Raw genomic sequence first — 27,688 nt, forward strand, 5'->3', positions numbered from 1 at the left:
TACTCGGATCCCCTGCCCTTCATCGTGAATGTACACGATCCTCGTCTTAAAGATCATTATTTGGATGTGGGGATAAAGCTGCGCGGAGAGAAATGATCCGGGCTGCGTTGGATGGAGAGCCCGCTTTGAGACGCGCAGAGAAAAAAAGCCCGCCTGTCCGCAGCAGATGAGGGGCATGCACCCTTGTTGTCTGACATGTTCGATGAGATCCTCCTAAATATTTTCATAGATTCTTAATTGATTTATTCTTGAATGAATATTAATATATACAATTGCAATGCATTGACTTTAGTGAGGTAAGTACACACAGTCCCAGCCATAACAACAAAATTAGATTTTAAAAATCAATCGTACAGAATTGGCATAATAATTTTGGTTTCAATTTTAATTTCGGTGCATCCCTAGTTTTGAGGTTTGGCAAACACAGATTTTTTTTTTCCAAACATCGAATCGATTACTGGAGAAAATAATTGACGGTTGCAATCTCACCAGTAGATGTCACATTTTCTAGTCCTTCTTTAAAGTTGCTTGTGCAGCATTTTGCCTCATAAGATGACAGGGAAACAAATATTAACTGTGTAAATATTTATTGGAGTGTTCATGTCTTGAGCAGAGAGTGATGTCACCGGCTTCTGTTTGTGTTTTATTGGGGCGTCTGTCTTGGTAGCTGGTCCGACAGTTGCATTTGAGTACCGCAGGAAATGTTACACCCTGTATAAAAATATGCTGCATCCATTCCAAAAGGGTTTGTTTATCATGTTAACGAGAGCCCATTTGAACATGTCCCCTTGTCATTTTCACGTGAAAGCTTCAAGTTTAGGCGGTATATAAATAATGGATGTAATCTTTGGTCTGAAAAGTGAAGCCTAGGAAGAAAGACTGAAGTAGAAGTTAGCTATTAGTGGGCGACTCCGGTAGTTGCAAAAAGAACTCTATTTGAGTGGAAGTCTGTGGGAAAATGAGGCTCCCTCTCACTTCATTTGAATGTCAGTCAACATTTTTCCTTAGGATTTAATCATCTCAAACACGAGTTTCAGGTCTTCTTCAATAGCAGATGGTGTCATGTTTGCATTTAGAGGAAAATGGACAATCAAACACATCATATATTAGTTGTCAGTGTGTGTTTGACGGCGTGTATCATCCGATGGGTGCGTGGTTGCAAAAAGTGACATTGCGGCACCGGTTAAATCACAGATCACAGGATTTTGTTTGGAAACCGTAAGACTATGTCCATTTTGATGTTCAGTCTATGTAAACAACGTGTATGGCATGATTATAAGTTCACAAGCTGCTTGGTAGTGGCATAACTTATTTCAAAGCTTTCAACTGAAGGCGGCCCTCTGAATTTGCCTGGCTCTACGTAGAGCAAGAGCTGAACAATTTAAGTTCACACTTTATTTCAGTAGTCACTGCATACTAGATATAAAATGGGATTGAGCATTACATCAAGAGATACCATTCAAATATTAACTACCCTATATTCTAATGTGAGGAGGAGGTTGCTTTCAAATATTTACAGAAGACATATTTAGGCTCTTTCACTGACTTTTAAGTATAAACCCTGGGTCAGGTCAGCTGCATAAAACAATGATTTGTTCTACAAACCAAAGTAGTGCTACAAAGTAAGGCTGAGCAATATGGCTTCTACAGTCTTTTGTTTTTTTAGAGATGTTTCTTTTCAGATAATACCTTGTTTATTTTTGTCTTTTTTAAGTTAAATTAAGGATATTTTTGTGTGTTAGAACAATGAAATTTGGTCCTATATGTGATTTTTTAAAAATGCAAATATTTTGTTGAATCCATATATTTATAATTAATATTTATAATATTTAATTCATAAATATGATGATTATCAATGCATCAGCCTTTAAAGGCAGGAAAAGTCATCACACATGCCTCATCACGAGATGACGATACCCAAAATCTAAGACCATATCTTGTCTCATGTCACGATATACTGTAGATATTATATACATGTATTGCCCAGCCCTAGTCCTAAGAGCCTTGCTCAACTGTGAGAACTAGTGGTGGCACTCAAGTACAAGTATTGCACATTGGACCTTTTCAAACACAGTGCGGCTGCAGATCAGAGGCCCCTACCACTGCTGCAGGATACTTCCACTCACACTCGCCTGCTTTGTAAAAGTTACAATGTCGGTACTGAAATCACATGTTTTACCTCTACATCAAAACAGACTGAAATAATATATAATCTAATATTGTGCACTGAAATCAAAATGTTACGCATCCCTCTGTGACTCCTGTGGCCTGCAGGCCTCATTTTAAAACCCCCAAACTACTTTTAGCCTCAGTGGTTATGAGTTTATTTGACGACGTGTCAAGCCGGTTATGGCATCAGAAGTCGTCTCAGGACTCTCACTGTCATCACTCATTCAAGTCAATGGAAGTGATCTTGCTGTAAACATGGGTTCATTTTATCAGTCAAAGTCGTGTTCATGAAACAAGCAATTTGTCGCCAGGAAGGGTTTGCTTACCCTGAATGGAGATCTCTGTCACTCCTCTATGCGTCTGTGGTTAGACCAATACATGCGACACACATGAATTCATACACATAAAGTAGTTTTTGCTTCATGTTTTTTAAAATGTAAATAAATATGTGATTAAAAATAAGCTTTAAGTCCATATCAACAGACATATACTGTATAGACAGTACCTAACCTCTAGAATTAGTTCCCACACAGACACATTTAATATTCAGTTACATGTTATGCAGTTTCTGAACAAAATGTCATTTATTTAAATGGTAAAAACGCTAATAGTGCTTTTCTAGTCTTGATGACCACTCAAAGCTGCTTAGACACCCATTCACTAACAGTTTTGTACAGCACATTTTCTATTCATACTCATTGACATGCCAAGGGGCACACCGCCATGTGAACTAGCGGAGCTGGGAGTCAAACCCACAACCTTTGAGCTGTACCACTAAACTACCGTGTTTCAAAATACTAAAAAACAAGCTATTTCAGCATGTTAAATGTGAACGTTTAGGTTCATCTGTCCCTCTATGACGGTAAACTGACAATCTTTGGTGGACAAAATTAGACATAAAAGTGGGGATGCACAATATTGGACTTTTTGGCGATATCCAATATGCCGATACATCGGGAGTGTTTGGGGTGATAACCGATACGATACCGACATACAGTGCTTCACAAATTTATTAGACCACCTGTCATAAAAAAAATTGTTATGAGAAATGTTTATTTGGTAAATAACAAAAATGAATTCACCTTTTTATACCCAAATTTGAGCCCGCTGACTGGGCTTATAACATTCAACCACTAAAACAAATCTTTCTGTTCGGGAAAGGGGTTATGATAACAATAATAATTATATTTTAGCATTAAAAATACAATTTAGGTTAAAGAGCTTCTACATACTGGTCTATTAACCATAAAAAAAATATTTGATAATTACCAATGCTGTTTAATTCAGGGCAGCTGTGGCTTTGGGTGGTGGTCTAATAAATTTGTTTAGCACTTCTTTATTGTGCCAATAATATTGTGCATCCCTAATTTAAAGTTTAGAGGTTTGGAAGCAATGAATCAAGTAGTTTCACCATTTCTTATACAAATAACCAACCATTAGGTCAAGAATATGATTGTAAAATCAACCAATAATCGAAATTGTTAGCATCAGCCCTAATATGTGCTTCTAATAGGTCATGAACTGATGATCAGTGACACAACAGACAGGTTGAGAAATGCTACAGGCGCTGCAGAGGTTGAGACATCCTGACTTTTTTAGCTTCCAGTAAGAACCAGGCTCTGAAACCACTGATCCCATTAGGTAACAACAAATGTCAGTTTTTTTGTGATCCCCAGTTTGCAACATAAACTTCTCTAAATAATCTAGTTTCCAGTGTTGATCTTGAAGGGTATTAAAGAGATAGTCTTTTTTTTTTTTTTTTTGCACCATAGTAGTATGAGATACTGATACACCATTCATTTATCAATCGATTAATAATTGATTAATCATTGCAGCCCTAGTTGACAGATTTTTAAGGCTTTGTTTGCCACGTTAGCTAAGCAGTAGACAGCCTTTTAGCACATGAAACTGAAGTTTGTGTCCCTGCTTACTCTCTTGCAACAAAGTCCATAGAGAAAATCCACATTTTTAGTTGATGTTGCTGCTACTTTTTCCCCCTGTCACTTTCAATTCTACGGCAGTCGACGGGTGGAAACACACTACAATGACCCAAAACACATGCAGAAGGAGAAACGAGATGCATATTCACAAACGATGCAGATTCAAAAGCACAAACCAAAACAAATGCAAAGTGAGAAACGTGATGCCAAAGACAAAATGATCTGCAGAAAGCCAAAACACCTGCATCAACAGAAACACGCTGCAAAAACAAAACGATGCAAAACCAAAAACACACAAATCCCCAAGCAACTGCGTGAGAGAAAACACCTGCATATTCAATAATGGAAGCGCTCCGGGCCTGTGGGGGCACTGTCGTGCAGCTCTACGACCGGCCCTTACCACTCTTGGGGACTCAATAATTCTTACTTCATTAAAAAGACCTATTCATGTTGAACAAGCGGATAAAAGTTCCCGTCCTGCAGCCCCACAGTTTTTATTATCAGTGTTTTAATTCGGCAGTAGTTCGCACTGGGTGTATTGAGATTGAGATTTTGTCCACAAGTGGTAAAGCAGCTGTCACATGACAAAACATCGTCTTTATGTATACTAAGAGCAGATGTCATTGCAGTTATTTGGTGGTATCTCAGCATATTTATGGGTACAGAGCCGGTGTAAACACTGGTCAAAAAGGTAGATTAGAAAAAACATTGAGCTACCATCTACAGAACTATCTACAGAAAAAGTATATATTTGATGTTTACCTTTAGTAAAGTTAGGGAATTATGAGTGTACCTACTTGCTGACAATGTTTCTGCCTTTGACACGTGGACTTTTCACTTTCTGTTCTCTTGCCAGTTGCCACAGTGATGTACTTAAATTGTCGGTTTTCTGGCAGAAAGTACACAGGACAGGAAGCACAGGGCAGCACAAAGAATTGGTACCCAAGTTTCTTCCTCAAAGTGCTACACAATGGCACAGCCTTACTTCTAAATGATTCTTCAGCTTTACACTGCTCACATGCAACCCACCTGTCAGCTTTTTTTTTTTTTTAAATCTATGAACTCTAGCATGTTGGGTGGAAGCCAGCTGTTTTGGGAACATTCTCAAACTCAATAGCGATGCACTGTCTGTTTCTGCTCATCAATGTTCATTACGGCCTTTAAAGGAATTCATTTAGCTTTGTATTACTAAAATAGTGGTAGTATTTTAGAAAAATTGTTCTTCCCAACCTCAGTTTCCCTTGAGTCGAGAAATATTGTTGCGTGCCCACCAGTGACACTTGGTCCAAGGCTTAAAACTGCAGCCCTAATTCCGGACTTTTTAGACCCACTCGTAGGGGAACGGGACCTCATTCCCAGAATGTAAATACTGTCCACCATCTTTGCTTACAGTTACGCTAACGGGACCAAGTGTCACTGTAAATGCAAATCGGTGAAGTACTCCTTTAAGCCTTTTTAATTAAGAATTATGTAGTCCCCAGGGGTCAGAACGGCTGTTCGTAGAGCTGCACGACAGTGCCCCCACAGGCCCGCAGCACTTCCATTATTGAATATGCAGGTGTTTTCTCTCATGCAGTTGCTTTGGGATTTGTGTGTTTGTGGTTTTTGCGTCGTTTTGTTTTTGCAGCGTGTTCCTGTTGATGCATGTGTTTTGGCTCTCTACAGAAAGCGTTTATTTCTCACGTTGTTTTTGTTTCCGTTAGCGCTTTTGAATCTGCATTGTTTGTGAATATGCAGCTTGTTTCTCCTTCTGCATGTGTTTTGGGTTGTTGCGGCGTATTTGCCCCTGTAGGCCACCATACAATTCAAACTTATTATTAAAGACTCACCCTAGAACGAAAACAAGGGAAAAAGAAAAGGAATGGCACTGTTCACATTTGAATTGGTACCAATACCTTGAATTTGGAAAAATTAGTCAACATTTCTCAATTTCAACATTTCAAACATTTATCTTTAGCAATAATTACATCATACACAAAATATCGATACCCCCCTTTGCCTTACAACCTCCAGTAATGTTTTGTCACCAGTCCATGAAGAGCAGTTACTGCTGTGACACTCGTTTGTTGACAACATAGCGAAGGTTGTTTGCTGGGCTCCTGACATAAGGACAAGGTGACAGTCCTAAACTAATTATTAAATACACATACCAGGTCATCAAAAACATCTAAACTTTCTAAACTTTCTTTGAACAAAAACATGTTAACTTACATAAATGAGTAATAATAGGCTGAATAATACAAATACTAAAAAAATTAGGTCCATCTCTAAAATGTATCAAAACTGAATGCAGGGTTAGGTGATGGTGAGCTGTTTGAGAAGATGAAGTTTCCTTACTTCACCACCAGAGGCCAGGCTCTACTGTTTAAGCCACAGACTCCACTGTAGTGAATGGCAATACACTTGGCCAAAGTTCATGACCAATCTGTTTCTCTTTTTGCGATTGTTGTTCGTAGAAATACCTTTTGAAACGAAGCAAACAACTGTTGAGTTAGAGAATCTACCTCCAGCGTGTGACAGCTGCTTTACTATGGACACAGCTTACTTCTGTTAGGGGGCTAAAACTTGCAATACTGACCTCTTGCCATTGTTGTATTATGTTCTCTCCACAGATCTGGAACATCAAACAGATGATAAAGTTGACACAAGAACACCTAGAGGCTCTACTAGACAAGTTTGGAGGAGAACATAATCCTCCTTCCATATATCTAGAGGTAAGAGTGCTGTGGCTTTTGTGAATATATTGTAGTATTGCAGACAAAAGCTTTTGAAGCTGCTAAGTCACGTCCCTCTGGTGTGTCACCCCCATCAGGCCTATGAGGAGTACACCAGTAAGCTAGATGCCCTGCAGCAGAGGGAGCAGCAGCTGCTGGAGGCAATGGGGAACGGCACAGACTTCTCCTGCTCGCCCACCACCACGCCAGCCCTTCTGGAGGTCAAGATGGGGGGTTGCAGCGCCGGTGGTGGAGCCCAGGCCTTTCCTTCAGCCCCGAACACCCTAGCCGTCCTGCAGACCCCCACAGACACCAGCCGAGCTAACCCTCGCTCACCACAGAAACCAATCGTCAGGGTCTTCCTGCCCAACAAACAGAGAACAGTGGTAAGTTTGACTTCCACTCGGTCAGGTTGAAAAATAATCAAAACATGTTTTATATTAATTTACAATGTTTATTTTGAAGTTCTTATTTTATGCACAATGTTAAACCAATATTTTGATGCACTGCACCAGATTCAATCCTGGTCACATTTAAAATAACACACACTGAAAAAAGTGCATGTAATTCAATGGTCAGTTCTATAGTCAGTTTTCCACTAAACAGCTGTAGCACTGCACGGGTCGTTTTTTTTTTGCTTTTCCATTAGTGATAGTACCTGGTACCTAGAACTTTTCTATTACCTGCTCTGGCAAGGTTCCAAGCGAGCTGAGCCGACGTCTAGGCAGAGTAGGTAGCGACAATATCAAATTGTCTCTATTTATAGACAACTTGCCTAAGAGTAGACTGATGAACATCGACAATCATTGAGATTACTTTGTAACCCTTTGCAGCCTCATGTAAATTAACAATTCTTGATTCTTGTCAAAATCTTAAACTCAAACTTTTCAGTGTTTTTTATTGATCAAAGTACTTCTAGGGCGGAACGGTTTTGAATAAGTATCTAATTGCGATTATTTTGACAGGAATTGCGATATGATTCACGATATCAGAGGGAATGGCAATTTTTTTATCTGCAAGAAACAAAGATGTTCTCTTCAGTCTGTACTTCTACTGCGTATAGAACAAGACGATAATTAATCTAAAATTATATTTTGACACACATTTTGGCTTTAACAAATATCGTGCCTCTTGCAATTAGAAAATTGCAATAGGCTATATTGCGTTTTTTGGTCAAATTTGCGATGAGCTTTTTATGGAGTCATTGGCTCATGGTTCACTTACTTTTTCCAACCTCCAGTTTCACAGTTTGAATGATTTATACAATATGGTCAAAAATTCTCTGAAAATCTGTTTATCTTTCGTTAAAGGAGACTGTGTTTATTCATTAATGTGACTTACATGAAGCTATGACCATGTTTTCTATGGGAATTAAACATAAATACAGAAAATTCACAATGACAATAAACACGACTGTTTAATGTATATTAGGAAATGGAAATGGTAGGAAACCATATGTGATATCAGTTTGAACTGACATTTTAAATCTAATATTTGAATATAAATTTCAAATTTCAAACAAAAAGTGACAACCCTACAATCTACAGCCAACCACCTGTATGTGATCGATGGCTTCAATCAAATGACACACAGCCTCGCTTGCTATATGAGGTTTGAGCACATCAATGCACACACAGCAAGAATCCACAAGAGTGGATACCTTTTGGTATTGCAATATCATTCATTTGTCAATATCTTTACGTCCCTAATGTGAGTAAGGAGATGAGTTGACATGTCTGTGCATCCAGCCCACTCTGCTGTATGATGTCACTTCAGTGAGTGTTTTTTGTGTGTGTGGTGCTGCGTTCAGGTTCCAGCCCGCTGTGGGATGACTGTGAGAGACTCACTGAAGAAAGCTCTGATGATGAGGGGCCTTATCCCAGAGTGCTGTGCAGTGTACAGGATACAGGATGGGTAAGTGTGTATGTGTGTGTGTGTGTGTGGTAATAATACATAGTGTACACTGTAGGGGTGGGAATCACAGGGTACCTCATGATACAATATGTGATACATGATTTATGATACCAATAATATCACAATAGGATTCTGTGATAATCAATATATTGCAAGACAATCCCGATGAAAAAAAAAAAACGACAATTTACATCACAATATCTGTCTCACTGAAGAAAAGAAAACGTCCGTCAAAAGGCGCATTGATTATTGTATTGTAGAGGAAGGACGATGATATATGACCAAATCAATATTTTGACCCACCCCTAGAACACTGAAACTGAGCCTCGCTGTATGTTGTCCACATTGTCAGCACTGACTGCACTGTGCCAACAACACTCATGAGACACTCTGGCACACGCTCAATGAAAAAATGGCTGCCATTGGGGACATCAGGAAACACAGATTAACAAAAGACTTGCAGAATAAAATCCATGTCTGCTCATCCCTATGATATGTTAAGACAATTTAAAATCGTTTCAGACCAAAAACTGATGTTTGTTTCATCTTTTGATCTTTCCCACTCTCCCACACCAAAGTCCATAAAGGAAATTGGTGATTTTACATCACGGCACACAGGAGTTGTTGATCCACTGCTGCCTCCATCACTAAGTCAAAATGTGTTATTTTGTGACTTTGTTGTTTGAAAGGCTTAGTTCTGATTTAACTACGTCACTCAAACTTATCAAACAGGGCAGCATTAGGGCAGCAGCTCCTGTGTCCCAGAGAGCCAAAAATACTGATTTTCTCTATGGACTTTGGTGCAGAGGAGTTATTGGTTTACAAACTCCAGTTCTTGCTTGGTAAAATGCAGTGGCATTTTATCTATGATTTCATAAGATATCATATAGATGACATAGTTTTTTGTTCTGGAGCCTTTTTTAGTGAATCAAATCAGTTTATCACTGAAAACATGATGTGTACTTCCATGTCTTTGCTGTTCCTGAGTAGAGCTGCTGCCTCCTTCTTTGATTATTTAATTTCCTGAAATGTCATCAGTCTTTTTTCCAAAGGGGTTTTGTATTCCATCTTTTTGCCCCCAAATCCCATCCGTCACGATGTATAAATGTACAAACTTGAATTAAGAAGACACACTCTGATCCTAACATGATCCTGGTAAATATCTTATCATTTTCCAAAGAACTGATACCGTAGCATGTTGTTGTGATATTTAGTTGAAATCTATTCTAGAATGAATTCTATCTATTTTCAATGTAATTTAATGTTCTGGATTTTTGATTTTTTTTGGATTGTGTTTACCCCTGCTTTGCTTCATCAGAATGCTGCCAAATAACACAATGTAAATAATCATGGGAACATTAACTTCCTATTTCAGGGAGAAGAAGCCCATTGGCTGGGACACGGACATCTCGTGGCTGACAGGAGAGGAGTTACATGTAGAAGTGTTGGAGAATGTTCCACTCACCACACACAACTTTGTGAGTGTGTCTCTCTTATCGGGACTTGGCATGCTGACTGACTCCATTGCCAAGCCCTGTCTGGTTCTGACTCTAAGTGTGTGTTTGATTGACAGGTGAGGAAGACATTCTTTACGCTGGCCTTCTGTGACTTCTGCAGAAAGCTGCTCTTCCAGGGTTTCCGCTGTCAGACCTGCGGCTACAAGTTCCACCAGCGCTGCAGCACTGAGGTTCCTCTCATGTGCGTTAACTACGACCAGTTAGAGTAAGTCGACCATGACGGCCCGGGTCATACTGTCTGTGTTCATGGGAGCAGCTTTGGATTTCCGCATGTGCATACATGCTAAATGTAAGATCCAGGTCCAGGTTTAGTGTTCCATGCAACTCGATTTGTCATTGCATTCACCAGGAGTTTGCCCAAGTTTTACATGTGTGGGTACTAGCAGACCTCTCCATATGACTTCAAACAAGCTTCCATGGTAACCCTTTTTTGGGGGGGAATTGTGCACTCTCACAGATGTGCTTGTATTTGTCTGCATGTGGTCCGCACAGACCACTGCAGAAATTGTGAAATTTAAGTCACATGGACCCTAACAGAACTTGCTGGATATGTGAATGTAGAAAGTATGAGCCAGGCCTGAGGCTAAAACCAGTTTGGGCTTGGACTGTTTGGAAAATGGGAACAGGAGAATGTCTTTTGTGATCTTGTAACTAAAATAGAACTGTCCTGCTTTTTATAAGCCACAATGTGCATCTCGGCAGTTAACCTTTTACCATAATGTAAATCAAGTGATGTGAGAACAAGCCTTACTGTTGAATCTGCTCCATCACAGTCTAAAGTCAAAGTTATTCAAAATGCTTGAGTTTTAGTCTTATTTTTTAAGGATTTAAAGTACTTGAATTTTAGGGAAATTGCTAAGAATAACAAACAACAAATATCTATTTGACTAAATTGTTCACTTTTTAGATTGGGGAATAGTTAATATATCAGGTTTTCCCTTAATGAAAGCCGCTCTGCCTGGGCCTGGGCATGTGATAATTTAAAAAAATCAGATTTTGGTTGTTTCTAGCGTAGCACTATCTCTTGTCATAAAGAGTGAAATAATCAATTTGAGCATGTTTATATTCATTTAAATTGACCACAGGGTTCAAACAATGGGGAAGGTGTGTGAACCCTGACTCCAGCACTGGAAACAGCTGAATATGCATCAAAGAAATCTAAACCAAAATAAGATTTAGTACATTTTACTTAAGAGCTCAGGACAGAGAGATCACATCCCAAAATGGTAGTATTTTATCAACCTGCAGATGAAACTCAACAATGAAGTGTTTTTCTAGCAATTCTGCCTACTGCAGCTTTAATTACTTAAGGCATCCTGCTATTACACCAACACAGTTTCATAATGTACTTGTAATGTTTCATTAATATTTTTAACCACTCATAGTAATCTGCATAACTCTCTGCATAACATACAGTTATAAATAAGTTGACTGATGTGTAACACTGATGATGTGTCTCCCGCAGCTTATTGTTAGTATCCAAGTTTTTTGAGCACCACCCGTTTACCCAAGAGGAGGTTTCCTCAGAGGGAACCACCCCAGTGTCCGAGGTCTGTCCGTCACTCCCTCCATCTGACTCCATGGGGTGAGTTGTCCACACTTGCACTGCTTTTCATTCCGCTAATGCCTGCCTCACACTAGAGGATAATTGGCCAGATTTTGGTCCAGATCTGTGTGCCTTCCGATTTTAGGCTGATTTTTTAGTGTGAGGGGGTTAACAGATGCAAAAGTATTAAACATGTTTATATCTATGACTGAACAGTGATCGGGGCATAAGCAGAACCCCTCAGGAACCGTAACTGGTACCAGCTAAGTTGATTTTGTTTTCTCAGCTCTAACTTTATCCAGTTTGTTGGATGAAGTCATGAAAACATTGCACACACAACAGCTATTAACTGATGACACAGGCAGTCCACTTCCATGTCTGTTCAAAATCTGTTACAAAGTTTGTTTTGTCTGAGGTGTCCCATGTTTTTAAAATCAAGTCAGTTATGAAAATCCTCGGTTGTGGGGCAGGGGAAAGTCTTACCCACTAATGTTTTCATGAGGACTCTAAACTAGGGGTGGGAATCACAGGGTAACTTGGTGCAATTAGTGATAGCATGAGATAATATCATGATACAGTACTTCTGGCGTAATTGGTACATATTACAAGATACATAAGATTATAATCATATAATGATACATCATAATATCTGTACAACAGTAAAATACAAAATGCTCCTAAAATGGTAAAGAGTAGGATGTGAAGTTGTTTTACCAGTGAATGCCATTGTCACCTTGTCAAATTATTGGGGCAGTTAAATATGTTCACTTTATTCTCATATCTGCGAAAAGTGCTGTGAAAATGAAATATTAATGTGGGTGAGTCAAGTTAGTAGAAAATCAGTTGTGTACCATCTTTTTATTAACCGTCTCACAACGATGTATTGCCGCCCTGATAATTTGTCCCGTCCCTTCTCTCAAGGTCTATGTGCCACAGCTCTGTATCGCCGTCCAAGTCCATACCCATCCCACCCAGTTTCCGACCCAATGAGGAGGACCACCGCAACCAGTTTGGCCAGCGGGACCGTTCGTCCTCTGCCCCCAATGTCCATATCAACACCATTGAGCCTGTCAATATTGATGTAAGTCTACCTAACCTACTGCTAGAATGATGAGGATAAATCTGTTTTAGCACTTGTTGAGTAGTGATACAACTACTTAAAAATGTCATTACTATGCTTATACTTCCAATACATTACTTCCGGTCAAGATGTAAAATGAATCCATAAGTATAACACAAACAGCCATTTATACATTTACTTATGATGCATTGTTTCTGCCTGTATTTCAGGACCTGATTCGAGATCAGAGCTTACCAAGGTCAGATGGAGGTACGGTTAAAAGAAGCAGACTTCTGTGGCTTCTGTTCCCACCATCCTGCGTCTTAGTCTTTTGTGTGTGTGTGCCTGTGTGTGTGTTTATACATGCATGCTTGTGTGTAAGTTTTGAGCCTAGGAGTAGATTTCTGTTTAGTCCTGCAGCCTGTCATTAAGAGTAAAAATATTTTTGAAATATTTGAAGATCTGTGGATCAGGGTTTTTGGAAAGGACATATGGTGCCTTCAAGTGGGACATGGGAAGTTTTGAAAATGACATGCTTAGTGATAAAAATAATAAAGAGAGAGAACATAAATTATTCTGAAGCTTTTAAAACTAAAATTATGTTGCGCTCAGTAGCTCCTCGGTGCTCTCTGTACTTTCATTTTGAATTGTAAGAGTTTTTATTGAAAATATCCATAACATCCTAAAACTAAAAGTGTAGTCATAATGAAGTTGCAGATAAGTAGTTATTTGTGTGCTCAAGCAGTATAGATATGTTATTTAAATTTGTCCAATGTTTTGGTATTTTCTGAAAAGTAAAACCTGATTAGTGTCTCATTTGGTCCACATTATATTAGTTAAAATGCCTGAGACATTATACATTTAGCTCTGAGTTAAAACTTATTTTGTGAATACACAGTAGACGGGGCAAACCTTTGAATTTGCTAATCTCGTTTATCACAGTAAACATGATCCCAATTGAAGGCACCAAAAACCTTCACTTGTGCAGACCAGCGTAAGAGTTGTTCTGCCAGGTCAGGTGGAAAACACATAGCTAATTCATAATAATTACAAAAGTTTTAATGGAAATCAAGTACCTGGAGAGTAAATGTGAGGGACATCGTAGGCCATTTCCTTCCTCTATTCCTAACTAACATCCATTTCAAAGTAGTACCTGTAATGTTAAAAAATATTCAAAATAATCATAACACCTTGGGCTGTATGTATACACTTGCAGATACCCTGACAAAACAGAGCTAAGCTAGCATGTTAACACCTGCAGATACCCTGACAAACAGCTAAGCTAGCATGTTAACACCTGCAGATACCCTGACAAACAGAGTTAAGATGGCAACACCTACATATATACATATATGTATATATACATACATATATGACAAACAGAGCTAAGCTAGCATGTTAACACCTGTGTATATACCCTGACAAACAGAGCTAAGCTAGCATGTTAACACCTGTGTATATACCCTGACAAACAGAGCTAAGCTAGCATGTTAACACCTGCAGATACCCTGACAAACAGGGCTAAGATATATACCCTGACAAACAGAGCTAAGCTAGCATGTTAACACCTGTATATACACTGACAAACAGAGCTAAGCTAGCATGTTAACACCCGCAGATACCCTGACAAACAGAGTTAAGCTAGCGTGCTAACAGTGTAGTGCGTTTAGAAGGGAGGCTCCCCCAGCCAGGAGCTCTGCTGTGTCTAGGGTTGCCAACTTTGTCACTATGAAATAAGGGACAAAAGTTGACGAGTATGGTTTTGTGTGAATACACAGTGTATTGTTTTAAGGCATTTGTCATAATGATAGCAGTTTTGCAGAGGAATAAAATAGCAGTGACTCAGAATGTGCACCATCTGTGTGTGGCCAACTGAAAATTCCCTCCGACATAAAGTGCAGAAGGCTTTCGTTGAGTCACCACTGACGGGCTTACCCCACGTCTTTTTAACTTCCCATAATTTGTTGTAGCTGCACAGTCTCTTCTCTTTTGCAGGTTTATCCATTGTAGTTTAATTTGGAGGAATTTGCGCGTTTACTTACAGTATACTGATCATGTGCGACTGATGCGGGACTCATAGCCCCACCTCGTCTCCTGGCGCGAGGTGGGACGGCGCCTGTCATCATCACACTGATTGGATGATGACAGGTCTCGTCGATAATTCTCAAGTGTCGTGATCAGCGCTGCTGTTGTTGTATCATTCAGTGGTTAGATCAGCGTAGCAGTCAATAAACGGGACAAGAGAGGGCACGTATGGGACAAATACATTAGACCCAATATATGGGACGTCCCGGCTAATACGGGACAGTTGGCAACCCTAGTTGTGTCCATGGACAGTTAGTCAGAGGCGAGAGGGGCCGGGTGAGTAGCAGTGATGGTCTGTCTGTCTCTCTTTGCCCTGCAGCCCCCCTGACCCACCCCGCCCGCTGCTTGAGGAAGCACCGAACACGGACCTCAAGCCCCCTCCTATACTCCTACCCCAATGACATAGTGTTTGATTTTGAGCCTGAGCCTGTTTACCGAGGTAGTTAGGCCTCTGCGTGTTACCTGTGTCCTTCACCCATCTAACTTCCAACCTTCCCCTCACATACTTCCTCCACCGCCCTCCCCCACACACCAACACCCAGCCCTGTGTCACATCCACGACATCCTCTGTGTGTGCCCCGCCCCCCCTCCACTTTCTTTTATTTCCCCCCCTCTTTATGTCCACACTTGCTCTCTCTACCACACACCAGACATCACACAGTGTATACAGAAACTTGCACTCTCACCTGATGGGACACTTTTGATGCTTTTTCATTATACAGTTCTAGCACTACTCGGCTCTACTCTACTAGACTATACTCGGTTTGGTATCAGGCGCGTTGTTTTCTGTTACTTCATAGTCGACGTGGACAGGGTGGTCATAGCACGGCAGCAGGAAAACTGCTAATTTGTTAATTAAATCGTTGAGTACTTCCTGCATGACCAAAGCACAGACTCGTCTGACACAGTCGCTGAACTGAAATATGCAGTGCTGTTGCTAAATATTGAGATTTTCAGGAAATTCCCTTGCTTAATGTTGGAGATTAACACGTTTTGGGATTTTTAAGTCTTATTAACTGATCTACAGTTCGGCATTGTTCATGTCGGATGTTGCACTTACGACCCTTCCAGTGACGATAAGTGGCTGGCAGTCTGTTGGCGTCACAGTTTAGTATCGGCTCAGTTTGCTTGGAACTTCGCCAGAGCAAGTACCAGGTGCTAAAAACAACAAGTAGAATTGAGTAGAGCTAGAACTGTGTATCGGAAAAGAAATATATAATACTATGGATGGTGGTTTGTTTGCGAAAAAGTTTTTCTTTGTTCAGTTGTCTGTTCAACTTCAGTGAAGTCTTTTTCAACACATTAAAGACTGACTTCATGTTTGTGCACTTGTAGGGCTGCAACTAACAATTATGTTCATGCATATATACATGATACATGACTTTGCGATATTAGATATATTACAAGACAATCATATACCTATACATCACAGTATCTACAGATAAATATGGTGTCAAAGAATCTTTTAGTGATTCAGTTCTGCACATTTTTAAGCAGTGACTAATATTGTTCTTCAATTATGTATTAGAGCAGTGATTATCAAAGACTTTATCTAATATTTAATGTGTATATGTTTTGAATAGTATCCATACAATGAAGTTGTCATTTATTTACCAAACATCTTTTTGCTCAAATTTGCTCTTGTCACCATTTATATTATGATTTGGGTCACCAAACTTGGCCATCTATATAAAGCGGGTCCCCATATAAGAAGTTTGGAAACTGTATTAGAGTATCTTCTATCACTATTATGCTGTGCAATCAGTTTTAACCGTATAATAGTGAGTTTAAGCCAAATAGTTGTCTATTCTCGCTTTAAATTAAGTCACATGACTCCCTCTGAAAGGTGTTGTTAGTAACAGTGATGTGTCTGTGACGTCAGGAGTATGAGACCATTAACCACCATCCTGCAAAGCACCCCACACTCACTGTGCATGTGATCAGACTCACACAGACAGACACACACACAACTGATACAGACGCCTCAGTCCCTGTCCTCTCCTCCTCTGCTTTACCTCCTCTTCACTTCCACCTTGTGTGTTTTTCTCACTCTCTCCTATCTCTTCTCTTCTCTCTGTCAACCCCGTGATCCCGCTCCAGGCTCCACCGCGGGGCTGTCGGCCACGCCACCCGCCTCCTTACCCGGCTCCCTGACCAACGTCAAGGTTCCACAGAAGTCGCCATGCCAACAGAGAGAGCGCAAGTCGTCGTCCTCATCTGAGGACCGCAATAAGATGGTACGACACTGATGCAGTGTTTAATTGTGCGGTTAAATGTGTGTGTATATGTGCTTACTATGTTCTCTGTGAAACAGAAAACCTTGGGGAGAAGGGACTCGAGTGACGACTGGGAAATCCCAGAAGGTCAGATCACTCTGGGTCAGAGGATAGGCTCCGGATCGTTTGGAACCGTCTTCAAAGGAAAATGGCACGGTAAGAGCAACAGCGCCACCTAAATGTCAGATTTCCAGCCGCTTATCCCAGTAAGGAGTCTAATGTTTACACTCTTTGAGCATCATATCATCAGTGTATGAACAGTGAATGCCACAATCCTCAGTGATCAAATGAAGTGTTATTTTTAACCAACAGGAGGCAGCAACTCACCTGCTTATTCTGTTTGACTAATAAGAGCATAAAAAAGAAATCAGAGCAGTCAGGATCTCAGACTGCATTTAAAAATGGATGTAGCCTTATGTGAAGTTGGGCAAATATAGCAGTTAGTCACCAGGGGGCGACTCCACTGGTTGCAAAAAGGAATCTGTCTGATGGGAAATTAGCTATTTCATCATGTTAGTAAACAATTTCCTGTGGACACTATGTGATTGACAGCTGGTATTGTGCGATGTGACTGGTTGCAGGCGATGGTTGTGAGTTTCCGGCTTTGCTGCAGATCTTGAGGATCCCCTTTAGCAATTAAGCTGGGGTTTTTTTTCTCTTTCTGACCTTAAAACTGGCAATATAGTACATGCACGATTGGGACCCACAGTCCCACCTTACACCAGTGCACAGCTTAAACATTTCCTCTACTCCCGTCAGGTGACGTGGCTGTGAAGATGTTGAACGTCACTGCGCCAACACCACAGCAGCTTCAGGCCTTCAAGAATGAAGTAGGAGTCCTCAGGTAACTTCTGCTGCAAAAACCAAAACACACACAGATACATAAAGGTATAGTTGTATTAAACTGTGTGTCTTTCCTCACCAAGGAAAACGCGTCACGTGAACATCTTGCTGTTCATGGGCTACACCACCAAGCCTCAGCTGGCCATAGTGACCCAGTGGTGCGAAGGCTCCAGTCTGTACCACCACCTACACATCATCGAGACCAAGTTTGAGATGATCAAGCTGATCGACATCGCCCGGCAGACTGCTCAGGGCATGGAGTGAGTCCAAATACACGGACACACTGGACCTTGCACAATCAACTTTCATCATACTTTCACAAGATGCAGACATAAGTTGGCCTTAACCCTCCTTGTAGTATCCACGTTACGTGTAGTGTGACCATACTGTAAATCTTAACCCTCAGAAAGCCGTATTCATTTGTGAGAACAAGGCAACATGGCCTTTCAACAAGTATCATTCACTGATGTGTGTAGAAATGGTTTTAATCTCTGCACAAAGTTAGTGCAAAATTGGCTAGTTTGTTTGTCACCAGCTTGCTCATATTACACTCGGTTGAAAGACGGATTTGTGTGTGTGTAACTTTTGAGAATGAGGCCTAATGATGGTTTTTGTCCTCACAACCACAGACGGACATGTGCTCAAAAAAATCAAGAAGCAGCATCAAAACTTCACCACGTGTTATAGGGTATTCTAATCTCCTCTGTCTCCCTCCTCAGCTACCTGCACGCGAAATCAATCATCCACAGAGATCTGAAGAGTAACAGTATCCTTTTGGAAACATTTCACCAAGTCGACGTAACCTTTAGGCCTCTTCTTTGCTGTTCCGTGGTCACGTTAATGAAAGTGTGTAGCTTTCCTTTCAGTGCAAATAGGCTTGATTAAGATCATGAGACGCTAGAAGTGTTTCCATGACAACCTCTCCTCCCAGATATTTTCCTCCATGAGGATCTAACGGTGAAGATCGGGGACTTTGGCCTGGCTACAGTGAAGTCACGTTGGAGCGGCTCCCACCAGTTCGAGCAACTGTCTGGCTCTATACTGTGGATGGTCAGTTTACATTACTCCCGTTTGTCAGTTAAACTGTGGCATTTTATTGTAAATATCATAAATTGTAAAGGATATAGAGTTTTAAAAGTAGGACAACACCGTTGGGAAACTCATCCATCGTTCACATCACGTTGAGCTTGTCGTCTCTGAAATAAGCCGTGCTCGCTCGGTGCACTTGGGTTGGCAGCGAGATGTTTCTATTGGTCGTGTTCTGTGGGTCACATGACAAACGCTTGGTATTTTCGGTCTCGCTCAGGCTCCAGAGGTGATCCGGCTGCAGGACAAGAATCCCTACAGCTTCCAGTCAGACGTCTACGCCTTCGGCGTCGTGCTGTACGAGCTCATGTCCGGAGCACTGCCCTACTCCAACATCAACAACAGAGACCAGGTGAGAACGGCTTCACCGCCAAAGAATATGTGTCGTTACAAGGAAAACAAGAGAAAAGGTCATAAATAATCTTTTTAGAATGAAGATTATACCCTCTGTATTCATTTCAAGGTTTTAATTGTTGGATATTTAGTGCCAGATAATCTACAACAGGGCTGTTTGCACATTAAACAACGTAACTTGCAGTTTTACTGTTCATTGACTTCTGAGTTTGCTTTCCTTCTCATTTAAAAATGTAATTATTTCATCTAACAAGAAGTGAACATCCTGTTTGTGCAAGACAATACGTTTTATATGCAATATGTTCGGATCATCAACTCACTGAGCAGTACTGAGCATGTTGTGCGTCTCCTCCCGACACAGATCATATTCATGGTGGGTCGAGGTTACTTAGCTCCCGACCTCAGTAAAGTACGCAGCAACTGTCCAAAGGCTATGAAGAGGCTGATGGCCGACTGCTTGAAGAAGAAGAGGGAGGAACGACCTCTTTTCCCACAGGTCAGAAATAAACATGAGGCAACAAATGCATGTAATTTGTTGACACTAAAACAGGAGAAGCCTCCATTTCCTTCCCGAGAGCTTGCCTTAATAGCATACACTACCGTACAATTCATAATTATTATAACTGGGATTTAATTAGTACTTATATATTTTTTATTTATTTACGCATTTATTGCTCTACAACTGGTTTGCTCCTCATTTACAAACTGAAATAATGTTTCCTCAGCTCCCTTTTGTGTGTGATTTCCATTCTTAATTATCTACTTGGGCTGTTATATGTGAGAGTTGTGTGTGTGTTCCGCTAAATTTCGATGGATGAAGCTATTGTTGTTTCCCAGTTAAAGCCTCTTATTAACACCGAGCACAGAAGACTTCCCTTCTTTCTTTTCTTTTCAATTCAAATGCTGATCTGGTGTTTTCAAATCCAGCTCACAACATGTGTCCTGCCTTGGTTTGTTTGTTTGCTTGCTTGTAGTAGTGAATGATGGTTTCTGTATTCCCGTCAGATCTTGGCGTCCATCGAGCTGCTGGCTCGCTCGTTACCCAAAATCCACCGCAGCGCCTCGGAGCCTTCGTTTAACCGAGCCGGCTTCCAGACGGAGGACTTCAGCTTGTACGCCTGCGCTTCACCCAAGACCCCCATCCAGGCCGGAGGCTATGGTGAGCTCATACACAAGTACTTCTTGTCTTAGCAGCTTAAATCAGACTGTAAAAGTGTTAACAGTGGTTCAGTAAGGTATTAAATCCAAGCTGTTGCTTTGTTTGTTGTTCCAAAAATCAAGTTTGAATCCCCCATGGTTGCCAAGTCAAATCTGGAATTGTCTGGATAACCACATAAATGTCATAAGATCTCCTTTTGGCCATGATTTACATGTTTAAAAGTGGAAATGGTTAAAAATAGCGTGACCTGATAATTGACCGTCTGTCGCATCAGTGTTTACACACGTACTCATTGTCTCCCTGTCTTTCTTATCTTTTGTACAGGGGAGTTTTCGGCCTTTAAGTAAGTGCTGCCGATCCCACTCCACTCCATTCCTTGTCACTTTTCAAAGTCTTGTGTCCATGCGGTGGATTCATTCATCACCGGGAGAAAAAAAAGAAAAAAAGAAAAATTAGTCTCAGAGAACGGGCTGTTTCCTTCCTATATCAACGTGAAGAAGGAGAAACCGCAAGCTGTCCAGCAGGCACACAGCCACAGCAACAGACAAAAAAAAAAACTGAATTAGGGGGAAAAAAAACTCAACCCAAAAAGCAACTGGAATGAAGAAAATGAAATAAAAAAAAATCCATACCGTAAACCATTTTCCTGCCCGCTTTGAGGGGAAACGCAAAAAGGAAAGGGGAGACGGCAAAGCAACGTCAGGAGAAGACGAGGGAGTTTGGGTTTTTCAGACGGGCCGCTCGGCTGCATTTTAAACGGATGGCGGCAGAATGCGGCCTGTGGATGGAGACGCTGCTCCTCCGTCTAACACGTTGAAATGGAAGTTCAGGCATCGGCCTGTTCCCAGCAGGAGCTGGAGGTCACTCAGCGGGGGGGTTAACCCCCTCCTGAAGAGCGATGACTTGAAAGATAAAATCTATTTTTATTTTTATTTAGTTTCTCATGTCAACTAGCGGTTGCTAGGAATGAGCTTTTTTTTTTTTATTTTTATTTTTTTTTTTTTTTATTAAAAGTAAACTTTCCTCCAGGTCATGCAGCACAGTCCTTTTTTTTTTTTTTGTGGGCTAAACGCTGACCAAATTCTGCAAAATACTGTGCTTTACCTTCTTTTTTTGCCTCCAACAAATACGACACCAGTGATGAAAAGGCTGCCGCTCGTAATCTCTGCAAAGATCTTTTGTACGCGAAGGCAGGAGAAATAGGTCTGCAGTGGGAAAGTTTTTTTGGGAGGCTGCACTGTTTCACCTCCAACGGTAGCTGTGTGGAGACGAGATGAGCGGTGGCGATGTGAGAGGGATTTCTTATTCCCTTTTAAAGAACCCGGTCTGGTGTTGTTTTTCACGGAAGCTTTAGAAGTGTTGGATATTCCTACGTTTTCAAGGGACTTTGTATTTATGTGAAAGCAAGAGAAGCGGATGTTTCTGTAGATTTCCAATTTTGAAAGTGTTGGGAGTGTGATGTTGAGGGGGGGGGGGGGAGAGGTATGACGATGGAAGATAAACATTCAGTGGAGTTTTGTCCATGTGACAGCGTAGTCAAAGGCTACATCCATACTAGCACACCTTCAGGCTTTTCAAACGAGAATGATCAGAGTCCCGACATGAGTTTCAGCTCCCACATCACATGACCATTCAGGTGTAAACAGGAAGTTGAAACCTGATAACAGACAAAGTCAAGAGCAGCGATTTCTTTGATTTGGACTGAAAACGAGGTCACATTTCAAAGGGTGTATTAGCTTAAACCGAATTTACGACCCACGACTATGTTTTTGTAGCTGTTTAATTGCTTTAAAGTCGAAATAGTTTTGGTTTTCGTAGCCTTTTTGCAACGTCATTAGCATAGTCAAGCAAGTCGTATCTCCCACAAAAACTTGATGCATGAACCAACTTTTGAAACATGTGTTTATAAGAATCTCATCAGCTGATGTAGTTGACACTCTTTGTTATGTTATACTTCCCTCAATATGCTTGGAAAAAGGAAGGGTGAGATGTCACTAATTCCCTCACAGCTAAAAACCATGAATGTGGCTAACTGCTTCGTCATATCCAAAGCTTTCAATTTCTGCCCGTCCAGACTGAAATGCAGCACCAGGGATTTTTTTTATTTTTTTTTTTGTCAATAAAATATGAAGCCAGAGGTGTTTTTTTCAAATTTTAGTGCTCAAAAGAAGAAAAAAAAAAGGTAGTGTGGATGACTGACGTATCCGTAGCAGAGCTGATGCCTTTTAAATTGAAAATTGAGTAGTGTGGATGTAGCCTAAGTCGAGCTGCTGCTCAGGGCTTATGCCGAGCTCAGGGGCCGATCACACAGAGATACAAACGACGGGAAAAAAAACACCGCGGGAAAACAAAACAAAAGAACCAGAAGTGCTTCTTTGACTGTGCAGACAAGCGTGCAGTCAAATGTAAAAGTTGACAACTAGCTGATACATCAGTTTGTTGAGGAAGGGGGGGAAAGTCCATAAAAAAAAAAGCAAGGTGTTTGGTTGTAAAGCCAGTCTCTCTGCTTGATTTGATTAGACTGCCTGGGTAAAGTGTGACATTAATGAGAGCCGAGGCTACGCTGAAAAGTTGAAGATTCACTTCAACGCATCACTGGACGCACGAGAATCTGCAACGATGAACTGATCATGAATCGATTACTAAATGGATTGTCAACTTTAAGTTCTGGATTCTTTTCCTCCACATACCAAAAGTCATTAAAAGTGAATCATTTTGGTTTGCGGGCAAAACGAGACATTTAAGAAGATCGTTATTTCAAGGTCTGGGCAACAGCAATCGACATTTCATCGAGGCGATTCATCGATTTACGAAAAGAATCATTAGTTGCAACCCTACACAGGAAAATTGGTTTTGATTAACAATGATTAACTCCGTGTGATCGGCCCCTAAGGATTGTGTACAGGAAGTTGTTGCACAGCATCTCCCCAACTAAGCTTTTCATTCATTTCTCATTGTCATTTCTGATACTTTCCCACCTCAAATTTATTTTGTGTCACCGATGTATGCATGTCATATTCTAATTATTTTTTTTTTTTTTGGATAAATATTGCACTCTGCTTACAATGAGGACCTTATATATGTTGCTGCAGCGTGACCTGCTGCTCACAGGACACACGGTCTTCGGAAAAGTGTTTCCGTTTGTTTCCGTCCCATTTCGTTGGAACCTTCTCTCCACACATGCACCTGCACTCCTTCCATTCCAGCGTGTGTCCTTAGGCGCTCTACACATCTCTTGGTGTTGTTCTCGTCATCGTTTTGCCTTTTTTTTTTTTCTGTACAGGCAGGCCTGCAGATACTTTACTTCTTATTATTTATGTGAATCTTTTCCGTTGGACGGATTCATTCTCCAGAACTGCTTTCTTTGATGCTCTGTCTTTCTGAAGACGCTTGTTTTAGTCTTTGTGACTCGTGTACTTGCACTTTGTAGAGATTGATCGAAGCAAACGAGCGACTTGCCTTGACTTTTTTTTTTTGTTTTTTTTATTATTATTATTATTATTATTATAATTATTATTATTATTATTGAAGAAATAAATAGCGACACACAGAGCTAAGAACTCCAAAATCCACCTAGTGAGTCACATGCAGGGCCTGTCGTGTGAATCCTCTGCTGGAAATGACTGTGTTTTGATAAAGACTTCCAGAGGTGTGAGGAGAGCTGAGAAGATGGATGTACGTTTTTTTGGAATCGTCCGTCCAAATCTGGGCGGTCTGGTTCCTCCTATTTATCACGGACCACGTACGTCTTTTTTGTCATAAACAAAACAAACAAAAAAAGAAAATCCTGACAACCTCCCACCCGTGCTACCTTTTCATGGAACAGTCCAACACATATGAAATCTAAGGATATCTCCTACACACCCATCACATCTTTCAGGGAGACCAGTTTAGTTTACCTTTGTGGGATGGGTGATCGTTACCATCCTGGATCTTTTTAGTCACTGAGCAGCTTATGAGACGTTAAAAAATGAAGCATATTGATGATGATGTGCATACCTGTGCAAGTTCTTCGCACAAGTCGCTATCACATGACCCCAGTTTAAAGATAGAAAACAAAAGAAGAAGGAAAGAAGACCAAATATGGGTTTAGCTGGATATTTAGTGTTGTAAAGGAGGCTAGTCTCTGTTCAGACCTGGCAATTAAAATCTCACTTCTTCCCCATCACTGTATATTAATGCATATGGATGCCGTTTATTTTGATAACAATACTACTTTGTATATCGCCATTTGTTCGTAAGATTGCCCTACACAGGCTCTTCTCTCGTCAAAGTGCATCCTCTCCTTTTGTTCCGCGCTACGTAACCGCCTTTCTGTTAAGGCTGAGGAGTTTCTTTTGATACATGGCTTCACTAAACACCGTAGCGCAAATGAGAAGAGCTATGACAATGATTTTAACTTTGAGTCACTAACTACAACTACTTCCAACTTCATGGTCAGGAACTTCTGAAAACCGATATCACGGCTAGCCGTGCGGAAGTTTGGGGGTCATGTGGTAGGCAAAAGGTTCTGAGATAAATCATTAGAATTCTCTCTTCTAACTGCTAAATTATAAAACATATATAACAAGTCTGGCCCGATGTACTGTAGGCTACGGACTTAATAGTTCATGGATACACATCTGAAATCACTGGACCAGTTCCGCACAAAGGGCAGTTCAGAGTCTGGAGTGTGGCAAGAATGTAAAGTGGATGTGTGAAGATTGGAAGCTACGACTCTGAATGACATCCTCAGAAGAATCTAAATTCTTTCTCTCACTTCTTTAGTCGCTCGTATGTATATTTTTGATATTTGTCTCGGTCCTCTTCCGCAGGTGTCGAGTAGAGTCCTTCAAAGACCTGTATTATCAGATTTATCAGAGAGGCTGTTTGTTTTCGCTTTTTCACGTAGACATCAACGCAAAGACGTCTCGCCGTAATAACGTTCTATAGACATCCTGAACTTTCAGAGGGTCTGCAGTAGGAAACTGAAGCTCCCTACTCTGCTCCACCTTCTACTCTTTTTCATTCCCCTTCTTTTCTTCTCCAACATTCCACACTCCTCATCCACCTTGCCTGCACCTTAAACCCAACAACTGAGAACTATCATGAAAAACCACACACACTTTACAGAGATTTGTTTGTTCTGTTTTTCTTTCGTCTCACGTGTAAATAGTTGTACAAAGGAAATACTGTCAAGTTTGCTAGGAGGCATGGAGACCACATGTAACAAAAATGATAAAAACTGTTTAAAATAAAGACCCAAAGATTAAAAAGACATTTTTTTGATAGGCAGACTTCTGAGACAAAAGGTTGGGTGTAAAAACTATTTAAGGCTGTATCATAAGAAGAAGAAGAAGAAGAAAAAAAAAAAAAAGCTTAATGTATTTGTTGTGAATATGGAAAAACTGATATATTAAAGAAGTGCATGAAAACCGAAGCAGGGTTTGTGTGTCATTTGTATTGTGGAGTCATGTAGTTGTGTCTTGCGCCACACAGTGGCAGCACCTGCTCCAGTAATGTGTTGTCTACTGTCTACTGTGCATATGCAGTCTAGTCACAGTTCAATGTAAACAAGCGGGTTTGTGTCGGAATTGGACGTACGACACAAGTCTAGTTCTACTATGATGAGACTACTACATCAACAACTTTGAAAATCACTAGTTTATGAAATCCGGGTTTTAAATCTCGAGTTAAGTGCTTCGATGAGGGAATCCGTGATTTGTGCTAACGGTGAAAGTGGATGGAGAACTTTGAGCCACTTCGATAAAATAGGTTCATTAGAAGTGTTGGACAATGGACCACGTCAACCATCACAAAATGTGTGAAGGCCCTCTAGTGGCCATTTAGAGCACCTTATGGACACTTTCCAAAAGTTGGCATCTTTGCAGACCTTGCCTGAGGGTATTTACCTACAGTGCACAGCGTGTGGGTATTAAGTACGTAATTAGATGAAGGTATAAGAATAAGCTATTCATTTAATAATTCCTATTTCAACAGAAAGTCAACATTAAAAATGTCCCAAACTCGCCCAATTAAGGGACATTTTTGGCACCATCAAGGTTAAATGATATGGTGCATTATGGCTTGTCTCATTTATTATTTTTGAGCCCTTGCAGACTAAGACAGAGCATTGTGACTGGACCTTTGACTATAAATAGTACAATCATTTACAGAAACAGCCAAAGACCTGGAACTAGTGATTAGCTGTGTTTCCATCATGGTACGATTCGTTTTGGTATAGTTTGGAACAGTAAAGCCCTGGGTCAGGCTTGTGTTTGTATATTTTTGCCTTCTATATTTATTGTGTTTATTTTGAATTTAATCATTGGACCGATAACTCTTAAAATGATTTGGGTTTTTTTCCCCTGTGGTTTGACCTCTTCTTTCTTTTTTTGTCATATTTTTCATATTGTTGGTTCTATTTATCTTTTTTAAGTGGAAGCGAGCATTGCACACAATATGTGGGGCGGGTAATACAGACAGAACTAACAAGGGGATAAAGACAGAGAAATGAAAACACCATAATTATAACCTCTTATTTTGTCATATTGATTCCTTCCCGTCATCTTTATGGGACAATCGATCATTATATTTAATCAAATCTATTTCCTTTGTGTCGTTTATTATGGAATATTAGTGTCTGCCGATGATGTTTGATCAGCAGTTTGTGTGCACACAGAGTCGGCATTAAACCAACAAAGTGGATGCTTTGGGCTCCTAAGAGCACTTGACATGTCTCACAAGACAAGGCAATTGTGGTGTCGTTGGTAATCATAAACATGCAACATTAGGTCAATAGCTTGAAAACTTATTTGACTAGTTGTGAAGTGTCGGTGGTGCAAAGGAGGATCATATCAAATTCTTCTCCGGGCTCCATAAAAGCTTTGTTTTTAATGATGCACTCCATCGCTGCGTAACACGAACACTTCATTTAATGGTCTTATTATTTTCTGGAAAGGTACGCACACTTGTGTATTGAATTTAAGGGGGGGGGGGGGGGGGTGAAAAAGTCGACTCTAATCTGTGCCCTCTCTGTTAATTAG

The 27,688-nt window shown here is 40.5% G+C and overlaps 1 protein-coding gene across 2 annotated transcripts in view; it reads left to right on the forward strand.

Moving 5' to 3' along the window:
- Positions 1 to 26,082, forward strand: part of braf (B-Raf proto-oncogene, serine/threonine kinase) — a 28,008-nt gene extending 1,926 nt beyond the window's left edge. Inside the window, exons 2-20 of one of the 2 annotated variants that reach the window (XM_058625477.1) lie at positions 6,722 to 6,823; positions 6,922 to 7,209; positions 8,634 to 8,737; positions 10,113 to 10,215; positions 10,311 to 10,459; positions 11,720 to 11,839; positions 12,722 to 12,881; positions 13,091 to 13,130; positions 15,265 to 15,384; positions 17,046 to 17,182; positions 17,260 to 17,377; positions 17,981 to 18,065; positions 18,148 to 18,324; positions 18,784 to 18,830; positions 18,996 to 19,114; positions 19,371 to 19,502; positions 19,866 to 20,000; positions 20,510 to 20,663; positions 20,988 to 26,082. In XM_058625477.1, the coding sequence (XP_058481460.1) occupies positions 6,722 to 6,823; positions 6,922 to 7,209; positions 8,634 to 8,737; positions 10,113 to 10,215; positions 10,311 to 10,459; positions 11,720 to 11,839; positions 12,722 to 12,881; positions 13,091 to 13,130; positions 15,265 to 15,384; positions 17,046 to 17,182; positions 17,260 to 17,377; positions 17,981 to 18,065; positions 18,148 to 18,324; positions 18,784 to 18,830; positions 18,996 to 19,114; positions 19,371 to 19,502; positions 19,866 to 20,000; positions 20,510 to 20,663; positions 20,988 to 21,010 (2,313 nt within the window). In that variant the 3' untranslated portion in view covers positions 21,011 to 26,082. The remainder of the gene's footprint in view (positions 1 to 6,721; positions 6,824 to 6,921; positions 7,210 to 8,633; positions 8,738 to 10,112; positions 10,216 to 10,310; positions 10,460 to 11,719; positions 11,840 to 12,721; positions 12,882 to 13,090; positions 13,131 to 15,264; positions 15,385 to 17,045; positions 17,183 to 17,259; positions 17,378 to 17,980; positions 18,066 to 18,147; positions 18,325 to 18,783; positions 18,831 to 18,995; positions 19,115 to 19,370; positions 19,503 to 19,865; positions 20,001 to 20,509; positions 20,664 to 20,987) is intronic. The other variant, XM_058625478.1, reaches the window with a different exon arrangement.
- The last annotated feature ends 1,606 nt before the right edge of the window (positions 26,083 to 27,688 follow it).

The sequence above is a fragment of the Solea solea genome, chromosome 3, assembly GCF_958295425.1.
Source record: "Solea solea chromosome 3, fSolSol10.1, whole genome shotgun sequence".
Taxonomy (NCBI): domain Eukaryota; kingdom Metazoa; phylum Chordata; class Actinopteri; order Pleuronectiformes; family Soleidae; genus Solea; species Solea solea.